We start from the raw sequence: 24,856 nt of genomic DNA, 5'->3' as shown, positions 1-24,856 counted from the left end.
AGACTCATCAGTTTGAAGGTGTTGGATGGAAAGGGATGAAACATTACAATTGCATCTTTAGAAACAGGGACTCCTTCTGCTTAGATTTCTCAAGGCATTGGTGCCCATTGGTGCCCAGTGGTGCCCATTGGTGCAGCTGTTAACGACTTCAAGATACATTAAATTTCCTGTTTGTAGCATAATAATCTGATTCCAGACAGACAAAAATATACAATTGGGAATAAATTAATAAAAAAAAAAAAGCCCACAAGTGCAGCTAAATCAGTATGAAACAGCTGTCTTTTGTTAAGAAAAAAACAAAAAACAAAAACAAAAGTAAGCAAAAGTGTTCCTTTTTAAATGAAGAAGCTTTAAAGATATGGGTTTTTGTTGTTGTTGTTGTTGTTAAAAATGCAGTTTTGCACATTTATACCTGATTTTATCTAGAACTAGCTCTTTGACAACAGGGGGGCTGCTGTCTTTAAAATTAGCCTAGTAAGCTATATTTTAAAAACAGCCTCAAGGATTAGATATTCAACGAAGAGAGAAAAGCATATGATTTAAGTAGAAAGCCATAATAGGTTCAAACAGTTTTGCTACCATGAGAAACTGCAGATAATGTGCAAAGGAGAAGGGAGAGGAAAGAAGGTGGTTTTTTGTTTTGTTTTGTTTTGTTTTTTTTTTTTGTTTTTGTTTTTGTTTTTAAAATAGAGAGGATCAGCATCAGAAGCTGCATGCAGAGGTGGGGCTTTCAGGGTACAGCTCTAAGTGATCTATGCGTGAGTCACTACCTATGAAGTGTTCACCGTACTCCCCAAAGCATGCACATCGATGTTTAGAAGCTATATAAGTCGAGGAAAAGGTGTCTGCAGTTAGTCCTACCACCGAGCAAAACCTACCTGGAATGAAATACTGTTCTTTAGCTAAATAAAAAAAGAGAGAGAGAGAGAGAGAGAAATAGAAGATGTACCTGAATGTCAGCAAGCAGAGATATGAGTTATCTTAGATTAAGAATGGACTAAAGTTACTACTGGTAACTTAGTGACAATGTATATTCATAGAAATAAACAGCAAACAGTGAGTGGCAAACTCATTATAAACGTGGACAATAACAAATACATGTTTATACTAGACGTTTAGTATATATTGACTGCACAATAAGAAATGTGCCAGAAGAGTTAGGTAGCACACTCCCCAAATGAGAGTCAATGTTTCCTCCTGACAGAACACATAGGACACTAGGCCAATATATCAGGCAGAGTATGTTTCCCACGTAGCAGCTGCCTGCTGCTTTGGTTGGATAAATACACTATTCCTCTGATCAGAACGGATAGTCATAAAAATGTGTCTCCATGGGATATTTTAGAAAGAGATGAGACACCTTGGGCCTCCTACTCTGAACATCTCAGGTTGAAAAAACACATGCAATCAGTCTTATTTCAGTTTGGAAATAAGTAAAAGCAAATCCAACTATTTAGCATTGGTCAATAGATCACAGTACAACAAACAGGAGTAATACCACTTGAGCAGTGTTTCATGTTATCAAAAAAAAAAAATCCTGGTTACATCTGAATCCTATAACCATAATATGAAGGATCCAGGGATCCCTTTCACTTGACTGATAATCATTTTAGTAGACACACTATTTGCGTTGTGTCTCTATTTCTTCTGCTTTTCTCTTTCCCAGACAGGAGGAAAAAACTGAGACTGTACAATGTTTGGTAATCAGCTGAATGCAGCTGCTGCTGCTAATTTTCATGTAACCGTAGCTTTCATTCCTAAGGGAAATGTCTCATGAAGTGAGAAATTACCTGAACAACGGAATTTCTTGCTTTTGATCTGTCCAATTCTTTTGTTCGCCAGGCGGCGGGGGCTGGTGCAACGGGCACCGCTGGTCTCAATTGGGTTGGTGTGGAGATAATCCGCTAGCCACTTGAGATGGCAGTCGCAAATGAAAGGATTCTGGGCCAAATGCCTTTCAGAAACACAGCAGAAGAGTTTTATACACTACTTGCATGGGACTCGGCTCGCACATTCACAGTGAAAGTAACCGCCATTCTACCCTGTCCACATTTTGCATACATACATAGTTTGGATGGCTCTGAGGGCCGAGAAGGTGCCCTTGGCAACCGTCTGAAGCTTATTGTCGTATAAGGAGAGGAGGTTCAGGTTGTGCAGGTCCTGAAAAGCATCTACCCGAAGGCAGTTTATCTTGTTGGCATTCAATAATCTGTTTGATCAAACAGTCACAAAATTAAAATGTGGCCTCTCATTAAGTTCACTTGTAATATAGCCCTCCAGTAGAAAACTCAAGAGAAATGCATTTCATCCCAGTACTAACTTTATAAATTTAATAATGATGTAGGCACTATGGCTGGGAGACTGAGGGTTCACATGAAAAAGCAAATGTCACATGGTAAAATGAACTGAAATCCAGTTGTACTCATAAGTGGATTTAATAAATCAGATCACAAGACTACAAAGGATAACAAAACCATATGGCCATAGACAAAGAGGCTCAGCTTCTGTTGTCAAAATCAAGCAATAACATTAATAAATTAATATTAGTATCTCCAGCAACTTTGGAGAAGTTGAGTCTCCTTCTAAAACAGTAGCCAGGGTGGTCATTATAATATACATGGGATCATGACCTACCTCCCAGGACCTTGCACTAGAGTAAAAGTCAAGACAGCCAAAATTCTTCAGAAAAACCCCAAAAGGGTTTATAGCTTAATATTGGAACTTTGCAGTCTCACCCGTGGCTGTTCCAGTTCATACTCTTCTATTTTCTGTTACGACTAGATTCTCTTATCCTCTTTAGAATTTTCTCCCAGATGTGTGGCTTTTTTGGGATAAACACAAGCACGCTCTTTTTTCACCCTACACTGCTTCATATATTTCAAGGGTTACTCTTCCACTTTCTAATCTCCAGTTCTTTCAAGTGACTATGTATATGTGTGTGTGTGCGTATATATATATATATATATATATATATATATATATATATATATATATATATTTCTGTCCAGCAATGCTGAAATGTATATGCATCATACATGTATCATATATACATATACATATATATGTGTGTGTGTGTGTGTGTGTGTGTATATATATATATATTTAAATTTTTTTGTTTTTGATGTTTCCAAAGGCTGCCATTTTTACCCAGGACGTCATGAGTTTTTGTGTATTTTGTTCCGTCCTATTTCGCACACCCCTCGTGCATACTACATGCTCACATGTATCTGCTGACACATGGCTACCTCACAACCTTCCTGGACAAGACAGTTTCAGTACTACATTCAAGGCTCTAGTTGCAGTACAATTACCCATCTAAGACACTATTCAACCATCTCACTGTTTCCCTAGATTACATCAGTGTATCATGAAAATGTGCTTTACAGATCATAAACTGGCAGGTATCGCTCATGTAGGTTAAATAGGATAGTTCCAGGTGACTGTGTCTTACCATTGGTGCAATTCATCTTTTCCAGAATACAATTTCTACCTAAGCAGTCTCTACCCTCTCTGTGGCTCTTCCTAAGCACAGAATGTGGTGCCACATGATTCCATTACCTGTTCTAAGTTGAGCAGCACATACCTCTAAACACAGCTTAGCCACTCTTTGCAACACTTGTTCAATAGTCTTTGTCTCTACATTGTTATGTTATTTGGGGCATAATAGCTCAAAATTACCTGCCATGTGTTTTGGGTAATTCTCATGTGATATAATGAAGATGTGTTCTCATTTGACAATGAGAACAAACGTATTTACAGCTAACATAATTTTGAATTTAAGTTGCTTGATATTTAGATCCTTTCTGAATATGTAAGGCTGTGGTATGACGGTCCTGTTTTCTGTGCTCTGTGTTCTCCCAGGAGAGGATGACGTTTGAGTCTTCTTTACAGTGCGTCAAAAAAATTGCCTAAAATCCCAGGAGGAATGGTCTGAATCTGGGATGGGAGGTTTGAATTGGAAGTAGAAGGGTTGAGGAAATATAAACCTCACCACCTTTTCAACAATACAACCAATGTGGATAATGTTCTTTAATTCATAAGTTAGTGGAATAAAGGACTTGGGAAATTAAAAAAATTAAAGATGAGGAAATGGAGGGAGGCCTGAAGATGCTGATTATTGTTTCTTTGAGAACTTGGTACTCATTTTAAAAGAACAGGATATGAAGAATAAAGACACACCAACAGTCATTTCCTTAGGTTTTAGTTTTCATTAGCTTACCTCTGCCTACTCCTATCTCTTTTAACAAAGCTAAAACTTGTCACTTCTTTATGTCCCTGGCTATCTGTAAAAGGATTAGGATAACTTTTTTTTTTTTTTTTTTTTTTGTTAATTCTGGAAGGCTAAAGAATGGGTCCTTGAGAGTTGGGAGATAGTCTATGAAAAACAGTGGCTTTATAAATAAGGGTATCTCAGATCTCTATGTTTCCCTCACACATGTGTCTCCCTCACCATGAAAAGGTGCATTTTGAGTGTTGGTGGGAAAAAGACCAACGAAGGTGAGAATAGTTGAGGATCCTGGGCATCGAGCTTATTCTTGGATAACAAGGATGTCAGCAATGTGGTGACCATTTGGCAATATTTGAAGATAGCACCATGCTGTATCTACAAAGTGCAAAGGCATCTATGATGTACATAGAATCTTTTTATCAGCTAAAAGCAATATCGATAAGATAATTTCAAAGTGTTAGAACCTTTAAATAATTATTATGTCACAAAAAGCAGTATGGACCATCACTTACTCGTCTGTATATTATAAGTTAAGTAGATTTAAGTAGATTATAGAGTTCAAAAAGGAGGGGAATGAGGCACACAGTAAGGTTTTTGTCTGCTTGTTTTAACATCAGTCTACTTGTGTATTTGTTTCTGGGTGTGATACAAACTACAGTTCTGCAGAATGGTGAAAAGGGTTTTGCACAAAAATATTTGGATGTTATAGTGTCAGTATGTTTCTCAAGTAAGGAATGATAGCTATACTAATGAAGAGTATATGGTTACTAATAAGTTTTTAATCATATAAATGCCAATGAATGAGTACTATTGGAAGTGAAAACAGCATTCTAAGCTGAAGAATTGTAAGAGAGACTGGTGAAAGGCAAGGGAAGGTATCATATCATGCACATCTCCCTATGTAATGCTTCCAGATGAGAGTCCATATGTAATAGAAGCTACAAACTAAATTCAACTCTCACAGTGTGCCTCTGTTCTCTCTGTTTGACAAACTTTGAGAATGGTCAGAGATTAAATTAAATGAACTTTTCTTTCAATACAAATGAGGAGACAGCTCTAGTCTAAGGGGGATGGTATTTATAGAATGGAGGGAGTCACAGACAAGTCAATAAAGAGTAATCAGGAGATTGCCTGATGGAACACTTCATTGTACTCCATGCCTGTGTTCGCAGAAGGGAGTCTGGAACTCTTGCTCTTAGATCTGTGATAAGTAGCTGGTGAACGTATCCTGTTTCTCTAGCTCCAGCTCAGCTACCACTAACATCAGAACAGATTCTTTATGGTGTGCATATAACTGCAGAATCTCTCCACAATGGGGTAGCCCAGACCCAATCATTTTATTGTGGCGAGAAATGTTCTTGGGCTGCTCTACATAGCTGTGCCTTCCTAGAAATAGCTATTATCAAGGTCACCAATGCTACATTTGTTATTTTTATGTCATTAAACTGTTTCATTTTGGATCAAAGACTCAAGACAATTAAAAGATTAAGAGAAAGATATTAATAATAGGTTCCACAGATCCACAGTAATCAAATACTTACAGTAGCTGCAAGGAAAATAGTCCTTCGAATAAACTTTTTGGGAGTTCTGTGATTTTATTTCCATACAGGACACTAAGAAATTATATAAAAATGAGAATTAAATATGCCTAATTAGTTTATATAATATATATACATATATGTTAGTTCAAATACTATAAATACACACATACATACATACATACATACATACATACATACATACATACATACACACACATATGCTTAGGGAGCTTAGTAAGCACTTAATATATCATCCAAGTGAAAATTGAATAAAATAAAAATTGTCTGATTATAGATAATATATAGGTTTACTGTACATAATTTTAGATACATAGAAAATATAGATTAACAAAACTATATAATTCACAATTTATTCAACCCTTTGTGAAAATAGTACTTGTCAATTTGAAATATTTTCCACATACAACACCCCCACACACATGCAGGCCATCAGAGCACAGTACATCTATTGTTCATAAAATGAGGGACATCAGGTTCGTAACACTGATAAACAGGAAAGCAAATAAAGCCAGGGACTTAAGAAGGAAGCGGTATAATTTGTATGTATGAGAAATACAAGATCTGGGAAAATGATGATCAGACATATGATTTGAAAACTTTTCAACTGTGTATTTCTCCTCCATCAAGTGTGAAGTGGAATGCACCATCAGGATACTGACTTCTGATTGCACATCAAGTGACAATATTAAGGGAAAGGACCTTGACTTAATCAAATCAGCGCATCTGCTGCCTAGCACAGGTGTTAGGTTTTCTGGTACTCGGTTGACATGTGAAATGATGTTAAATTAGATGAGGCTAATGAAGGAATATATTTCTGAGCAGGGCAAAACAGTGATGTAAAGAACCAATGAGCTGAATGAAAATAATTGAAAGGACCTCTAAGTGCTAACAATGGTTTCCCAACAATGTCTATTATAGCATCTAAAATTAGAGTATAAGAAAAATGTGTAGGAATTAAAAGATATTCTCAGGGGCATTTGATTACATATATAAAAATCACAGGTGTATTTATTTAAGTTTTAAGCATATGGCTCAAGATACTCTTTGGATGTCTGGTTAAGAAAATAACCCCTAATAACATATTTACGTATAAAATTTTAACCATGCATAATTTGAAAGACAAGAAAATTAAACTCAAATAACTGTCCCAAATACTAGAATAATAATTTGTGAAATGTACATTTATTTGGCTGAAAATTTAAGATTGAAAGATATTTAGCAACATTGAAGCACTGATAGTATAAGTCTAGGTATTTGAAATGTGGGACATTTTATTAATAATATCATGTAAATTTTCTTTGGAAATATGTGCACATAAATTTACAAATGAAGTAGAAAATGTTTTGCCTCTTAGAGGTTATTTGAATGTATACACACACACACACACACACACACACACACACACACACAGTAAATTTCCTACAATAAACATAATGTTACAAGTAGAAACACATTCTCTGGAAAAAGGACAGATGAGTGCCATGGTACATAAATGAAAAGCTTCAAATTTGAGTTTAAATAAGAATTTTGCTTGACAGCAGCTTGAACAAGCACACAATGAGAGAAAGATTACTAGAGTGAAAGAAACACTATTCCCCTTTTAAGATGTCAGAGGGATTTGGGATGTATTACAAATCAGGAGGAAAACACTTAAAGGAATAAGTAAAAAGCACGGAGCCACATAGCGTTGGGACACAGCCCATTTGTTCAGATTCCAGTGCTTTATCTTTAAAGCACATGGGAAGGGTCACTTATATAGACTATAGATACAGAGTTTCCTCTAAAGAAGCAAATCAATTAGAAAGGAAACGATTTTAAAAATATCAAAGAACAAACGAGAAAAGGCTAGATTGTTAGAGAGATGGTGAAGTGGAGATTAAGAAATGATAAAGGGTAAATGTATGCTTCGAGGTCAAGAATAAAAGAAAGCAGTAGGGGATACAAGTGGACAGATTAATATGACATCAGCTCACGATAATTAATTAAATTAAACCATCTAACAATAGCCACTGTGCTACTGCATGTGCCAGCATTTTTGCTAGACTGTATGAATGGTATCCACTTTAATTAAATTCAAGCAGTATGTTATAAATGTCCATCACCTGCCAACATACAGCGGATATGGTTGGAATTAATGGGTTTTATATCCAAAGAACAGTCCGAAGCGTCATTCTGAAAAATTTTATATTTTCAAATCCACTGATATTGAAAATCAACAAAGACACTCAAATGGTGGGAGTCTCCTTTTAAAAAGAAATTAAAAGGCGAATCATTTAACAATCTGTTCAGTTGGGGCTTTTGCTTTAAGATGGCAGAGACCTATCTAAGGTTAGGTTTATCTTTGGTTAGGAGTAGGGTCATGTTTGTATCACAGAACCATTCTCTTTCTCCAAAAGACATTTGGGTTTTTAAAGGGTCCTGTATCAAAATTCCTCAATTAATATTGTTAGTATCAGACAGAATAGAAAAAAAGAGCAATGAGAGGAGGAACTCAAGCAGTGACACAGAAACATCAGAGAGGTGCCATTGGCAAATGGCTTATCAACTATAAATGTTACCAGTTAACAGATACTAAAATACCCTATGAATGGGATTTCTGGATTTCTCTACCAACATGTATAACCATTCCAGGGCAGGGTCCAGGGGTGTTTTGTGTGTGTGTGTGCACGCGCGCGCGCCCCCGTGTGTGTGTGTGTGTGTGTGTGTGTGTGTGTGTGTGTGTGTATGCATGTGTATGTGTATGTGTGTGTGTTTTAGAGACAGGGTGAATCACACTTCCAGGATGTCGCCCACTGGGGAGTGTGGCTGTCCTGCTAGCACCAGGGACCCTCCTGTCTCCACCTATAGGAAGTTGAGGTCACAGATAAAGTCACTTTTCTGACACAGCAACAGTGTGAAGATAGAATTGTCAGAGACCTCAGTCAAAACTATCAAAGGCCAAATGATTGTCAAAAAAAATAAGACACATCATAAAATATAAAGTGCAAGGTTAGTTAGAATCTGTGCTACCCTTTAATTCTTGCAATGCTTTGATTCCTTTGAGAACATCGTACAATGTATTTTGGTCACATTTGCTCCCTCCTACAACTCCTCCCAAATTCACTTTTTCTTTCCCAACCTTTGGGTCCTCTCATTTTCTTTCTTTCTTTTTGGTTTCCTTAACCTCGAACCCCTCTAGTATACTTTTGGATGTGTGGCCTCCATGGAGCCTGGGGAAACCACAAGAGACCACACACTTAAAGAAAACAAGATGGAGTGGTAGCAATGATTTTTTTTAGAGGAAAAGATTTTAAAAGAGAAACTGGAAGACATAAAGAAACTCCTCTGAAAGGAAGTTGGGGCAAACACAAATATGACTAATAACCCACTGAGTACGGTCTCTAGGTTTCTTCTTCATGAAACATCCAGTGTGCTTCATAGAAGCACTGTCAATTAGCAATTAATCAGACGGAGGGCTTTCATTGGCACATCAAGGAAGTTCCTGTTTGTGCTACGAGCACTAAAACAAAATAAATGAAAATCGATTTTAAAAGTATGGGTTTGGACTTAGGTCCAGTGGGCAATAGCAGATGCCAGTGGCCAGTTTGAATTCTGCCTTGCTGTAAGCTGGCAAAAGAGAGTGTTCCTACAGCAGGAAAAAAAAAAAAAAAAAAAAAAAAGCAACAAAGGAACATGTACGATGCCTATTGCAAAGGATTTACTATGGACAATAGCTATTGCAAAGGATTAACTATGGAATGAAGTCATCATTAAAGGACACATCCAAAGAGCTAAGCTCGTAAATTCAAAACAATGATGTGCACTTGGAGAATTCTAATGGTGAAAGATTTTTGAGAAATCCCAGTAAAGAAGAGAGCAAAGGATGACTGAGGAGAATAAGTTCTCACTGTCCTGAAAAGCCCAGGAGTGAAATATGTAATGCTAGGCAGTAGAGTCAACTGCAGTCCCAGGACAGATTTCAGGAAAATCAAAATTATTAGTCGAGTGTTGAGTGGGAGCCTCCGCAGACCTGAGAACGAGGTGACAAAGGCAGCACACAACAGTGAGTGACACTGAATGGGGGCATAGGCATGTGAGTGATGGTACCCACAGTTGCCGTGGGTGCTGGAAGATGAACTAGATGCTTTTACAAGAGTACTACAAGCTGTCAAGCAGCTAGACATTGTATTCCAGTCAGTGCCTTTGGATCCTTCTCAATGTATAAATTTAAAATGATGCCGAGGGTTGGTGTGCTGAAGGCCAAGCATCTGCCTTGGCTGTACCTACTTTCTCTAGCACTTTGTAATCTGCGTCTATAGTTCCAGCAAGGGGAGACTGCCCTCCCCTAGTTTAGAGACAGGATACCTGAGGCACATGGACTTGAACTTGGAAGAGGTGGGCATGAGACTTGAACACAAAGCATCAAACGATTAAAAGGATAAGCTTGGTGCTCCATTACTAAGCTTTGCACTTATTTCCTAACTAGGGAAGGGTGTTTCAGAGTTAGGACAAAACAAGAAAGTGATAATATAAAAGAACTGTAGGTGGGTAGAGAGAAGGCTGCATGGATAAATGCAGTCGCCATGCTATGTGTGTGTGTTTCAAGGACACAAGAGCCAGGAGACAGGAATCTGCAGAGCCTCAAAGGACAGCTAGCCTTAACTGTCCAGTGGCAAAGAAAAGGAGACCTGGTCGTAAACAAAATGAAATGCAAACTTATACCCAACGTTTTCTGTTCTTTACACACATGAATGTGTGCGCATTTCCTCCCACAAGATTGAAGGAAGAAACAAACTGCAGAGAGCAGTAGTAATCCATCCAGTACTGTTGTCACAGCAAGAAAAACCAAATTCTATGTGAAAGGCAGGGAGATGACTGTGCAAGTAAAAGTACCCGCCCCAAGTGTGGGTGTGAACTCAATCCACGCAGCCCACAGGCGAAAGGGAAGATTGAAAGTCTACAGGTTCTCTCCACTCTACTCACGCACAAAAGCACACACACAAGCATAAATAAATAAGTAAATACAAAACGTTGTCTTTTGTTCCCAACCACTCTACTCACGCACAAAAGCACACATACAAACATAAATAAATAAGTAAATAAATAAATACAAAACATAGTCTTTTGTTCCCAACCACTCTACTCACGCACAAAAGCACATATACAAGCATAAATAAATAAATACATAAATACACAAATAAATAAACACAAAACATACTCTTTTGCTCCCAAGGGAAAAAGAAACCACCCAGTTAAGGTATGATTTCTAAAAGATACTGTCTCAATAATACATTTTATATTATATTAATATATAGTAGTATAATATATAATAAATATTAATGTTAATAACAGTAAATGATATTGTACATATCAAGGGTGGCCCTAAAAATCTTTGCGCAAATCAAGTCCCATCATCTCTATGACTATATTTTGGCAATTAAATATTAAATCCAAGTTGTTTTTGTTGTAATTAAAGTTCTGTAGAGGTACTGACAACATACTGTTTAAACTATTGTCTCATCTCCAGTAGATGTACCAATCAAATTAACTTAAATATATACTCGAGGTTATTTGCAGAAAGATCTTAAAAGATGAGGTATAAAAGAAACTTGTATAAACAGATTTTTCCTTACTCATTGAAAGATACTATAGGACAGAGGAGGGAGGGACTGATTCTGAAACCTGAGAGGCTGGCAATAATTTACATCAGTAGAAACTCTTAAAAAGTAAGTAAGCTAGACTTTCTCATTTTTTAAAAAACAAAAGGTTATTTTACTTGACACACTTTGGAAACTTTTCATAAGTTGAAATAATGCTAACCTTTAATAACTTATTTTAGCCAGCCTCCAATTTGCATAGTTATCCTCCTGAAACTCTCCTTGACCTTCATAACTAGTGCTTATTATGGAGCTGCAGCGGAGGGAAAATCCTCCTGTAATGAAAGAGGATGAAAGGCTGGCTCCCGGGGCTCACTTATTCTCAGCAATACTCGGACTTTATCCTTCTAAACGGACCAACATTGTGCTGAGGTACATGAAGATATAGACTGAGACATAAATCTAGATTTGACTGGAGGACTACAAAATAACTTGTCCTGACATTCCAGCTGGATTAAAAATAATCTCCCAAAGGAACTGCTTTCCTTCCTTTAATAACAAAGTTAAAAAGAAATCACACACACCCACACACACACACACACACACACACACACACACACAATTTCTACCCTAAAATCTGACTACTGTTAATGATAGACAGCAAGCCCCTGTGATATGATGAAATCCACCATTGGTTATTTAGAATATTTTGGATTCCCACTAGAGAACTGTCTACTCACAGTGAATTCAGAGATCGCAGTCCTTGGAAGGCATCTGGCGCAAGTTCAGAGATCTGGTTATTGCTCAGGTCTCTATAATCAGAAGTAAGGTTGGGTTAAATGAGATAGGATGTCATGGAAATTGGCCAGAGAAGAGGATTTACTTGTATATGTTGTCTATGAAGACACATGTACAACTTTCAAAATGAAACATCAGAGAATCGGGAAAACTTAAGGAGGAATCCCATTCTGTGAAACAATTACTGTCCATTTGCTTAAGTTATTAGTAAGGACGGTAGCTTTACAGAATAGCATACCAACGATGTCATGACCATTTTTTTTTTTTTGTGGGAATCAATAAACTAAATTACAGTGAACATTAAAAATTACAAGGTTTCACTAGTAAGATTAAAATGCAGTTATACAACTGGCAATCGGCCTGTCATTAAGTTGTCAATCTCTTCAATGTCTATGCTTAATTATTCCTGCATAGTCTTGACCTATGTAATTTGGAAAATGACATATCTTCGCACGGCCCTGTTAACTCACAGTCGTCTAAGCTTTTTGTATGGTGAGAAGGCTCCTGGAGGGATGACCCTGATGGAGTTCTGTTCCAGACGTCTGTGATGAAAAAAACAAAACAAAACATTGTTTAGAAGGAAAAGTAAAACTCTAGACACATTCTATTCAAACATAAGAATCATGTCAGGAAGAGAAGTTAGGTTTTCATGGGAGATCTTTTCTTCTTTTCCTCTAAAAATTAGGGCTAAAATTAAATGTGCTGCCCTTTAAATGTGAAGTAAGATCGGAACAAAATGGGATTAGTAATTATAAAATAAAAGTGCTACCCAGTCACTAACCAGTCATGGGTTGGGTTACAAGATTACATAGAGTAGGAAGCATTTGTAGAAAAGGGGGTGTGTATTTTAATAAACCATAAGTAAAGAATATATACAGAGGCACTGGATTTAGATGTAAATATATTTTAACAGTCACTATCAGTTCAAAATGAAGTTAATGTCCTATATTGAATTTATAAACCTCTAAAGGAAGTACACACCATCAGTTGAAAAAGATTGGAATGCTCACAAAATTAATTTTGGAGCTACGTATGAGGCAAAATCCTAAATTCTAAATCGATACATGAGATCTCTTCAGTAAACAATGAATAGCTGCTAACTTGATATATGACTACTACAATAAAAATCTTGCCAGAAAAATGCAGCTAAACCTAGGTGGAATGTTTTTATAATATGATAAAAATCAAAGGAAATTTACCTCTTGGGCACTTCTGCTATTTGAAAAATATGAGACACACACCCAGCCACTAAACGCCCAAAGGAGGAGGTTTCACCAAGTCATTAGGTAAATGCTTTTGTTCATCAATATGATTCTCTTTCTCACCTTTGGTCTTTCCCTCTCAGAACCTAAGAGCCTGCCTTTGTAGCTTTGGATTCTTGAGAACTGATGTCAACTACCACTGGGTTAGGGTTTAGACATTGAGAGTTGCTGGTGAAGGACTGAAGCATCGAGAAGAAACTCCAGAGTGTATTTGTCCTGTTTTTGGGAATAGCTCCAGAAGCCACCTCATTGGCACTGTACCTTCAGCTCTGGCTAGAGGTGGCACCTCCTTATTTTTTTTTATTATTTTAACTTCTTTAGCCTTTGTAGACTTGTAGCTAAGTAGAAACTTTTACTCTGTATTACCTTCCTACACATTTCAGGAAATTCTCCCATATTAAATTCCTACATTAAATTGCCTGGAATAAATAATATTTTCCTGTCTTGATTTAAAAATATATACATATATATTTTACTCATAGAACATATATGTGTGTCATATGTTCATATGCATATATACATGTGCAAACCTGTTTTCTCATATGTATATATGAAATATGCATACACACGCATATATAATTTTGTATTTGCATATGCAGGTATTCTCCTTATCAAGTTGTTGTGTTCTAAAGAATGGATTTTTCTCAGAAGACAGGAAACCATCCATATTAATAAATATGGATATAAGACAGGAGAGAAGGCTCGGGGTGAAGTTTTCCACAGTGCAAACCTGAGGACCTGAGTTCTGATTTCTAGCAGTTGTGTAGTTGTGTAAGCAGTGGGGTGTGGTAACACAGGTCTGCAACCCCAAGGCTGGAGCGAAGAGAGAGATGGGCAGATACCCAGGTTCATACTGGCCAGCCAATTTAGTTGAGCCTTGAATTTGATAAATTGTGTTTCCAAAGATAAGAAGTTGGCTAGGGACTAGGGAGATGTCTGAGTCATGAAGATTGTATACTGACACTGGCAGAAGACCTATGTTGATATGCCAGTATATATGTGAGGGGACTCACAACTGTTTATCACTCCAGGTCCAGGGGATCAAATGTCTTCTTCTGGACTCTGTGCGTGCATGTACTAACACCTGCAAATACCTCCCTCACATGCACACAAGTAAAATTAAGGTAAATATTAAACAAACACGTGGGGAGTAACTTAGGACAGTATGTGATATCAACTACCTGCTAACACACACACACACACATACACACACACATTTAGTATTTGAATTATTTGTCTAGTTATTAAGAAATAATACTTCTCGATCAGTGGGGCCACGTGCGGTGTGCTCGTCATACTCTTCGGCCCCTGGGAAGGTCTGAGACTGGGGCCTCCCGCGGCCCTAACCAGGCTCTCACCGAGCCGGGAGGTGAGTTCCCGGAGAGCAGGGCTCTACGCGTGGGCAGACTGGGCAGGAGAAGCCCCGAGTGGGGCGGATGCCTCCCTCGCTGGAGCTTGGAACAGACTCACGGCCAGCAGTGTGAGTTCAATGGCTGAGGTGAGGCACCTCGCGGGCCTCATAACCCAATTCAGACTACTCTCCTCCGCCTTTTTTCTTTTGATTCCTTACTCATTTTACTTTTTCTTTTTTTTTTTTTTTTTGGGGGGGGGTTCGAGACAGGGTTTCTCTGTATAGCCCTGGCTGTCCTGGAACTCATTTTGCTGGGATTGAAGGCGTGTGCCACCACGCCCGGCTCATTTTACTTTTTCTAATCCCCAGTAAGACTTTCTAGGGAGTGAGTAGCTCCTTGTTCTTTGGAGTTCTCCAAAGGGTTTATATAGTTACTCTGTGTCTCAGCACTCAGTTTTTTGAACAGTTGTGACTGTGTATTGACCACAATAAGAACAAGTTTGAGAGTTGTTCAAATATGAACTAAACCATAAAAATGTAGATGGGGGGCTGGTGAGATGGCTCAGCGGGTAAGAGCACCAACTGCACTTCCAAAGGTCCGGAGTTCAAATCCCAGAATCCATATGGTGGCTCACAACCATCCATAACAAGATCTGATGCCCTCTTCTGGAGTGTCTGAAGTCAGCTACAGTGTACTTACATATAATAAATAAATAAATCTTAAAAAAAAAAAAGTAGAAGGAATTTGAAAAATAAGAAAAAAAAGAAAGAATACTTCTCACAGGCTTTAAATACAGCAAAGACTAAGTTATTTTACTGTAATATTGACCAGTATATTTTTTAATGGTTGTGTAAACATCTTTTTTTTCTGCTCTGACTTATTCTTACAGTCAAATTACAAGAAATTTCAAATTGTTTATGCCAAGGAAACTTTACATATCAGTTGATCATGAGATCATAGCAATGTAATGATGATGAGTTATTTTATTTTATTATCTTTTAAATTTTTTAAAAAATATTTTTTAAAGATTTACTTATTTATTATATGTAAGTACATTCTGTAGCTGTCTTCAGACACTCCAGAAGAGGTCATCAGATCTTGTTACAGATGATTGTGAGCCACCATTGGTTGTCAGGACCTCCAGAAAAGCAGTTGGCGCTCTTAACTGCTGAGCCTTCTCTCCAGCCCTGATGAGTTACTTTAACAGAACAAAAATGTGCTCAAATAACTTTTTATAATGTGTGAAATTGTTGCAAATAATGAAAAAGGTTCAATAAAGCAACTCAGTGATTTATTTTTATAGATAGATAGAAATTAGGCTGTTTTCAACTTGTATAGTGATGGAAAGTATTCTGAACCTACAATTTATCCAAACGGAGTTCTATTCTTTAGTAGGACTTAAGTTATCTCATGGGAAGTTTAATGTTCACTTATGGTTTTAAAGTCTAAGGACTTAGAATACTTATAATAATTGATAGCTGACCCAATGGCAATTTAGTATGCTTTTTACATTTGTTCTCAAAGATTATTTTATTGAGAGGTGTGTATTTGTCTGCATAAATATATGGACCAGAGGGTGTGTAGATGTTCATACTTATGAACATGGGGGCAGAAGACAGTTCTGGGTTTGTCTGAGCTGGAGTTAGGGGCATTTACAGGACACCCCACTTGCTACATGGGTTCTATGTTTTGATATCAGGTATTCCTGATTGTAATGCAAGAGGTCTTAACTGTTGAGCCATCTCTCTAGTCCACAGGTACATGTAGTTATGATTAACTATGCTAAATCAACATTAAATTTTATAAAAAATTATATCTAATCAATCACAACACAGTATAAGTGATAATATAAGTTTGACAAGCTGAATATCTAATGTTATAAAATGTATAAAACAAAGAGAATACATGATGAAATTATAATATATTTTATAAGGAAGTGCAATTATATTGGTGTACCAAGGTGTAAACTTCACATTCATAGCAGATTCTCTTGAAACTCACATAACAGAACACTGAGCAATGAACACCATACATGATGGACCTGCTGGCTTTTCTTATCTGCTTGCTTTTGACATGGCTAAAAAGCATATTTGAAAATGCTTGAACTGCTGTTGACGCTTTGCAGCTAATTGTTTCTTCTTTCTTTTTTTAATCACACTGTCTCAGCAGTCCATTAAGGATAAACAAGATTGCATTCGTCAATCAAAAAGAGTAATTCTGGATTGGAGAGATGGCTTGGCTGTTAAAGGCTAGGCTCACAAAACAACCAAAAAGAGTAATTCTTAAATGAGCAGACACACTGTCACTGACAGGCAGGCACAAACACCACTTAAAAGCATTTCATTTTTGTTTCATTCTTATTTAATGGACAAACCATGGACTATTACATACTTACATTAAAATCTTAGAGTTATTAAACTTTGTAGAGTCAAGTGCTATTTGTTTTTATACTTCATAGAAAATTTAGAATATATTTGGCAAACTAAACAACATTCGTATAATGGTGTGCCCTTAATAAGAAAGAGGGAAAAACATTTGGTCAAACCATAAATACGAGAAAGAAAAATATCAGCATTTCCAGGTTTTAAAAAATGGCAAACTATATTTACATCTCTTAGTTCCATTAGCTTCTGTTCTCTGCTTATTATATTAGCATAGAATCTGCTGAATTTCAAAGCGTGCACATTTGAGTCCATTGTTCCATGAAGAATCTAATTAAAACCATTTCAAGATTATGGAAACAGATAGTGTAATGGATAAGACATATTTGCATGATTAGGATAAAACACACCATAATTAAGAGTCTTCCAAATGTCAACCCTTGAGAGAATATGCTTCATCTTTTTTTTTTTTTTTCTTTAGAAAATAAAAACAGACTTAACGAAGTGAATAGGGAAAAATTCTATGCCCTAATAATGCAAGGATGAGTCCTTTCATGTAAACTATGCCAGGACCAATTTAATCCACAGGATTTATGTGAGCAAACCCACAACATTTTACAACTAGATTTCATACAAATATAAATGTAATATTTTATTTTCTCTCTATATACATTATACTGTATTATTCTAACTAATATATGTGATTCACAATATTATTATTACCCCTTCCCTAAAATTAGAAGAATATTTTAGCTATTTGTTCAGTGAGATAAGATATTTAACTGTATTGAATGGATATGAGTCCCAAATCCTCACAAGGAGATTGAACCAATAAATACTTTTCTCCTCTCACTTGACCTACCCCTGCATTTTTTACTCTTTCTGTTTTATGCTATAAATCTCAGCCCTTCTGTGCTCCTTAACAGCAACCAATCATGGGAACTTCAGGCTCTTTGAGAGACATAAGAAACAAGAAGACTGTCCCAAGAAGCTGGAGACCATAAGGTATGGGAATTGTGTCTAGGCTAAGCACTGAACATAGAAATACCACGGTCTCACATGATGACCTGCTACTTTGAGACATAAAACACTCTACAGTGATTATGATGGGGTAGATGTTACACATAAATTTTACAAAATTGGCTGTTAAAGAAATTGCCAAACTATGCATATGAGATACTGAACAAACTAGTCTACTTTAACACTTATTTCTGACCCATTTCTCTCAATGTTTTCTCCAAGTCGAATTATCTTTAAAAACAACACAAAATACCATGCACATGTAAATATTAAGAAGGCCTCTAGAATAGGTCTTTATGTGGTTTGATATATAAAAGTACAAGCCTTTTAAAATACTTGTCTTTTGTTGACTAAAAGCATGAATCTTACACAGACTGGAAAAAAATTGAATGCACCATCCTTAGGTTTAGGGGCCTTAAAGTAGCCATCTTCCTTCTGAGTTTTAGTTTCAAGTTTTGAAAGTGATGAAAGAGAACTCATCACAGTACCTTGGTAAGTACTACGGTATAAATAAAGAAAGTATATTGTGTTTTCTCGTACAGAGGTAGATGAATAAAAATATGACATATATACATAATATCTGCAGGTGCCCTGATGATAGATATGCATTATTTAAAACAATAAATCTTTTGCCTGGAAGGATCTCTAGAGTGAAATTAATATGTGGTGGTAAATAATGTTTAGAAATAAATTAGCAAAACAGTTAGTGGTTATTCAGATATTTCTGTAACTGTAGTAAACATAGGTATACAATTCACACCAAGATTCAAAAACAAGCTAGTTGTAAGGTCTGTAATCGTACTTAGTAATGTTTAGCTTTTGCTTTATTTTGGAAAGTACAAAAGGTTTTTATGATACTAAGTAAGATGTCAATTTGGATTGACTGAGCCTGTAATATACAGCCCAGATGCTGATTTTACATACCGATAAAACTGACATGTCTTTGCATTTTCTCCATCTGCTTTTAACATAGATGCCAAAAACAGCTGCCAGAGAGTGGAGCATGGATTTAATGGGCGAAGGGAGGGAAGGCTCGATGCCTCTCTATGTTGAGAAAGTTAAATTGCTCTGTGCAGGCAGGGAGGTCTCCACACAGTAAACACTAGCATCTGAGGGCAGAGCCTAGGTTCTCTTTACACTGGGGAGCTTCTTGTCTATTGCGTGGTCATTTTACAGTCAGTACTTTATATTTCTGGAATGTTACATTTAAATTCTAGCCCCGGATTTACACTGTTGACGTCCTCTACGTGTACCTTCTAAAACCAACCAAGCATATTTAGACTAAAGTATTATTTCTTTCTCATAAGTTTTGTTGCTGGAACTTTGCTAGTTTAATAAATGTCCCCACAGTTGAGTTACTATAGGCCTCTCAACGTCTGTATTTTGCATATAGCTAACACATTTACCTTAGGGCTGTGCCCATACTAATTGATTATCAGTCACTTCTATCTTGATATGGGTTGTTCCTGAGAACTATCTGTTTTATTAATCTCCTTTTATTTTATTTTTTTCTGATAACATTTTAGTATACCTTCCAGACAAACACTCAACTGTATTTCCATAATAGGGAAATTATTCATATATTTGGTCTCTTGACCTAAATCCAAACAACATTGTGTGAACATGAACATGTGTATCTGTGTCTATTCAGCATACTCCTGAATGAATGTTAACAGTTGCTTGCATTTATTCATGTAGACACATATCCAAATGCAAAATTTCATGCAATATGCAGTTGAACCCCATAGAAATATGAGGAAATGAGACTCTGTCACATTGTTTCCAAATAAGGTTGTATTTAGACCGACAAATTGAAATTCACAGTTTTTATCTATATGTAATTTTTATCTCTATCAATCTTCTATAATCTATCTATCTATCTATCTATCTATCTATCTATCTATCATCTATCTATCTATCAACCTTCCTACCATCCATCCCTCCATCCATGCATCCCTCCATCCATCCCTCCATCTATCCATCAGCCTATCTACAATTTCATGAATACAAAAAGAGAGAGAGAGAGAGAGAGAGAGAGAGAGAGAGAGAGAGAGAGAGAGAGAGNTGTGAGAGAGAGAGAGAGAGAGAGAGAGAGAGAGAGAGAAAGACTATGTGTGTGTGTGTTTCTCTCTTTTCTCCATGAAGGTTCCTAGGATTGAGAGAATGAAAAAGAGAGAGAGAGAGAGAGAGAGAGAGAGAGAGAGAGAGAGAGAGAGAGAGAGAAAGTCTGTTGTTTTGTTTTGAAATAATAACTGGAGTCTTGTGGATAATTACCATCAATCAAGACTTGAATTATATCTCCAATTGACTAATTATTTACAGTTGTAAATAACTGTTTAAATGATTTTCCTCACCAGTTACTCTACAGTAAGTTGTGGCTTCTGCTCTCCTCTACCCATGCAATGAGATCTTCTCAAACACCATTTGGCTTTTATGAAGTTTACTTATACTGTGATCACTATGAGTATTTGGACTGTCTAAATTCCTAACACTTACCCCTGCAGCTAATTAACCATAAACTCTTGATGTAATTGTTTTTGAAGTATCAGCTTTTCTCTATCTGAGAATGAACGATACTTCCTGTCTCAGATATTCTTATTTTCATATCAGATTCTATTACATATTTTTTGGGATGTTAACAGATTAAGGAAATCAATCACATTTGTGGTAGAATGACTCATTGGGATAACTTCCCATCAGCCCGGGCATCCAGACTTGCCTTTATCATTCTTTAGGGGTCTGTCTCAAAGGTGCCTTTCAGCTCTTTTCTTTATTCCTTGAACATTAGGTTTATTTTTTATAATAAACAAATCTATATTGCTATCCCTGTGCCTAAATAATTCTCCAATGTGATTCTGTTTTGATCCAGCTATTCCTTAAGATTTAGCTTCTGTGGTATTTTTTGGCAACTGAAAACTTTCAGCTCCTTGCAAAACATAGGTTTCTCACCTTCCCGGTGTCATTACATGATTTTGTTTTTGTATTTAAAAAAGTCCCTATTTTCTCTACAGAAAAGCACATTTTCACACAGGAAAAAGACGTGATTCTCCCTGGCAGAATCAGGTGCTCTGCTCCCATATTCTAAGGATGGACTTATGACTCTCGTGAGGCTTTCTATTATTATGTATAGAGCTTTGCTATCTATAGTGTAAGTTTCCTGAAGGCAGGCAGTGTGTCCCTTCAACTTTAATGTCTATGCAGAGTGGTTATCTTTTATTCTCACTGAGTACATATAGGAAGATTCTAGTTCATGCACAGCTTTCTTTTATATTAGTTCTTCTCAGGGACTTTTGGGACTTTTTAAAGGGAATCTGTTAACTTCCTGGGGTTTTTTTTGTTATCACATTCATCTCTGTGCTTATTTCTCTAAGGCCTCTTTTGATGGTCTTATAATTTTAGAAAGTCTTTTAATTTATAAAGAAATGTTACAAAAACCTTCCTGCTTAAAGTATTATGCCTCATATTCTTTTGTAATTAGTAATATTGTGTTAACTCTTAATGAAAATGACTTTTAAATGTGTTGTATTATATATACATAGCATAGGCATTAGTGCTGCTTCTCTATTGGCTCACTCAAAGAATATAAAATTATAATATAAAATTTAGAGCCAAAACATGATACAGACTAGTTGATCTTGTGTGTAGAGATGATAATAAACATATTCAAAGCCTATGTCTCTTGTTTCCACAAAGTGGTTTGTTAATATTATGAACTAAAATAAAGTAACCTTATTCTTTAATTCTATAATATTTTTTCCAAGCACCTGAAAATTAACACCATAGTGAAAATAAGTTCTCTTTCAAATTATGAAGTTATTTAAAATTAAGGGAAAGTGGATTTGGAGATCGTTTAGCAAATAAGTAGAGTTTGTGCTCTGTCAGGGGACCAGAGTTTGGTTCCTGATGCCCACATTAGGCAGTACAAACCACCTGTAACTACATAAGGGCTTTGGTGCACTCCATGGTGGCCTATGTTCATGTAGTATGCACTCAGAAAGATACAGAAATAGACCTAAATAAAAGTAAATCTTTTATTAAATGAATAACAAGTGAAATTGTATTCTATTCATTCACTTCCTGACAAATTACATTAAATGTGGCATCATTTGTCTTCATTACTTTTTTCTCCATACTCTCTAAAGCATAAATATAAATTATTCTGTCTATTTCACAAGAAATTTAATATTACCTATTTTATTTATTTTTAAGATATATTTTAAAAGTCATAATTAGAAAAAAATAAACTAATTATAAAGGTGATAGATAAGCAATTGAGATATTATTAAGTAATATCTAAATAAACTTTATCCTGGATTTCTTGAATATTTCTATATTTTTTAATTATTTATTTATTTTGAGAGAGCCTTAATCTATCTTAATCTGGACTTTAACTTACTATAGTTCAAGGTGGAGTCAAACTCATGGGACAGTTCTTTTCTCAGACTATTGCTAAGATTATAATCATAAGCAACAAAGCTCACGTTGTAATATTTAAAAATCATTTAATGCAGAATGAACTACACACAAGTTGAACAAATTTCACATTTTTTAATGCTTCATGTAAAATATTAAAAGAATTAAGTAACTTGTCTCAATATTAAGTGAGTACTATTGAATGCAATTAAATAAATAAAAATATTGGATGATGCAAATATATAAACGGCATTGAAAAGGACAAACCACTTGGTCATTAGAGAAGTTTCTGAACAGAGATGGAGAAACAAGCAATTACAGACTATAGACAAGTATTCACATTCCATAGTATGTCTCCTTTCATTTCTTCATGTGTGAAAGAATCCAGGAGAAGTACAATGACCTTACTTATCCTCAAGTGCAAGAGCCTTCTCTTCTTCTGGACTAAGGAGAGCAGTACTGACTGACCACCAAGTGCAATTCCTTTACGTTTCACCCAGCTCGCCAGCATGTCCAGAAATGTATTTTATCCCAGCTGCAGTCCATTACTGGAAACCTCGAAGCCACATTCAGAAGACCCGTCCCAGCCTGGAAAAGCTAACTCATTACAACCCATTTTCTCACAAAGCATCTTCTAAATTGTCTAGATCATCTGTAGAATGACTTGAAAACACTAGACGGGACACCAACATTTGTAACAGAACCGAAGAGAATGAACTTTTATTCCACAGTAGCTGTGGATTAAAAAGTTCATATTGGATTGAAAAGAAGAATACCTCAAAATGCTAAGAAGTTACTTCTTAGCTGGGATATGCCAAGAATAAATTTGGTATTAATAATCTTCCATAAACAGAATCCTACATCAACTTGCCTGAGGCTTTGACCTTCATTGAAAATAAACAGGAGAGCTCAAAGCAGCCAAGTTCCAAGAAGACTCTACACCAGCAACAGGCTTTCTTTAACTGTGGATTTCATCTTCTAAAATTGTCTTTCTGTACTATAATCCTCTCTTCATTGCTCTATATTGTCATTACTTTTGCTATAAAAATGGTATCTAGGAAGCTTTCCACATTGCGTGCCCAAACCATGATTCCCCAGGTAGGGTTGGCAGCTCCAATATGGTCCCTCTTCTTGTCCTTACCATTGAGCTAAATATTGAGAAAGTAATGGCAGGACAGAGAGAGATGACTCCTTTATTATCAGGCTTGCTAATGGGATAGCTTGTCATCTGTTATAATAAACAAAACTGTTTGGTGCTAGTACACATAAAGTTCAGGTGAGAGGAGAATATGTCACAAAGGAGACAAAGCAACAGACAATGGTTTGCGCCTATAAGAAAGATAACTGCACACACTGGTAAAGACCTGGAACAAGGAGTACATTCCTCCTCTGGGAGTGAGAACTTGTACAGCCACTATGAAAATCAGTATGGTGGTTCCTCAGAAATTTGTGAATTGGCCTATGTGGAGAGCCATACTAATCCTGGCACTACATCCTACAAAATCACTTGCTCATCTGTGTCCATTGCACTTTATTAATAATAGCCATAAACTGGACACCGTCTAGATGCCCCTCACCTGAAGAATGGATAAAAAAAAAATGTGGTCCATTTACACAATGGCATATTACTTAACTGTTAAAAAAATGATGTCATGAAATTCGCAGACAAATGGATAGAACTAGAGAAAATCATCCAGACCCAAAAAGATACATATGGTTTGTATTCACTTATAACTTGATATTAGCTATTAAATGAATGAAAACTAAGGTAAAATCCATAGGACCAGAGGATATATCAACGTGGGGAGAGGGGAGAATGCGACTCCCTGAGAAAGAGGAGGTAGGATAGATTCTTCGGGTGAAATGGAGAAGGAGAGGAGCAAGTGGGACCAGGCAGAGGTTGGGAGGATGGAGGGATAGAGTGACAGGAGAGACTGCTGGAATTGAGGGGGCATTGAGGGGCTAGTCTAGGGAATGGTATGGAAATTTTCTGGAATCTATGAGCATGACCCCATTGAGGACTCCTACTAGTGGAGAACAGAGTGTCTGAACTGACCATCTTTTGTAGTCAGACAAGGCTTCCCGTGGTGGACCTGGCGTTATATCATCTGCGTTGTTGGCTGGGGAACTCCTCTAGAGATCCCTAAACAAACCAGACTGATGCTAAGAGAGAAAGTCACTCTTGAAAAATTGATGGCAGGGACATATTGTCGAGGATAAAGTCTACTCAGCTCTTGAACACAGACAAGTAGAACTGGTACTGT

General features: G+C 36.5%; 1 protein-coding gene across 6 annotated transcripts in view; it reads right to left on the bottom strand.

The window, feature by feature from the left end:
* The window catches only part of Slit2 (slit guidance ligand 2), a 338,233-nt gene that overhangs the window by 83,329 nt on the left and 230,048 nt on the right, over window positions 1–24,856 (bottom strand). For 3 of the 6 annotated variants that reach the window (XM_021210679.2, XM_021210680.2, XM_021210687.2), the window contains 6 exons: window positions 12,635–12,706; window positions 12,107–12,178; window positions 5,770–5,841; window positions 2,066–2,209; window positions 1,791–1,954; window positions 879–902 (listed from right to left, as the gene is read on the bottom strand). In XM_021210679.2, coding sequence (XP_021066338.1) covers window positions 879–902; window positions 1,791–1,954; window positions 2,066–2,209; window positions 5,770–5,841; window positions 12,107–12,178; window positions 12,635–12,706 — 548 coding nt within the window. The remainder of the gene's footprint in view (window positions 1–878; window positions 903–1,790; window positions 1,955–2,065; window positions 2,210–5,769; window positions 5,842–12,106; window positions 12,179–12,634; window positions 12,707–24,856) is intronic. The other 3 variants (XM_029545132.1, XM_021210681.2, XM_021210683.2) reach the window with 1 other exon arrangement.

This window comes from Mus pahari, chromosome 13 (genome assembly GCF_900095145.1).
Source record: "Mus pahari chromosome 13, PAHARI_EIJ_v1.1, whole genome shotgun sequence".
In the NCBI taxonomy this organism is placed as follows: domain Eukaryota; kingdom Metazoa; phylum Chordata; class Mammalia; order Rodentia; family Muridae; genus Mus; species Mus pahari.
The sequence above is the reverse complement of the archived record's forward strand: the minus strand, read 5'-3'. Positions and strand labels throughout refer to the sequence as shown.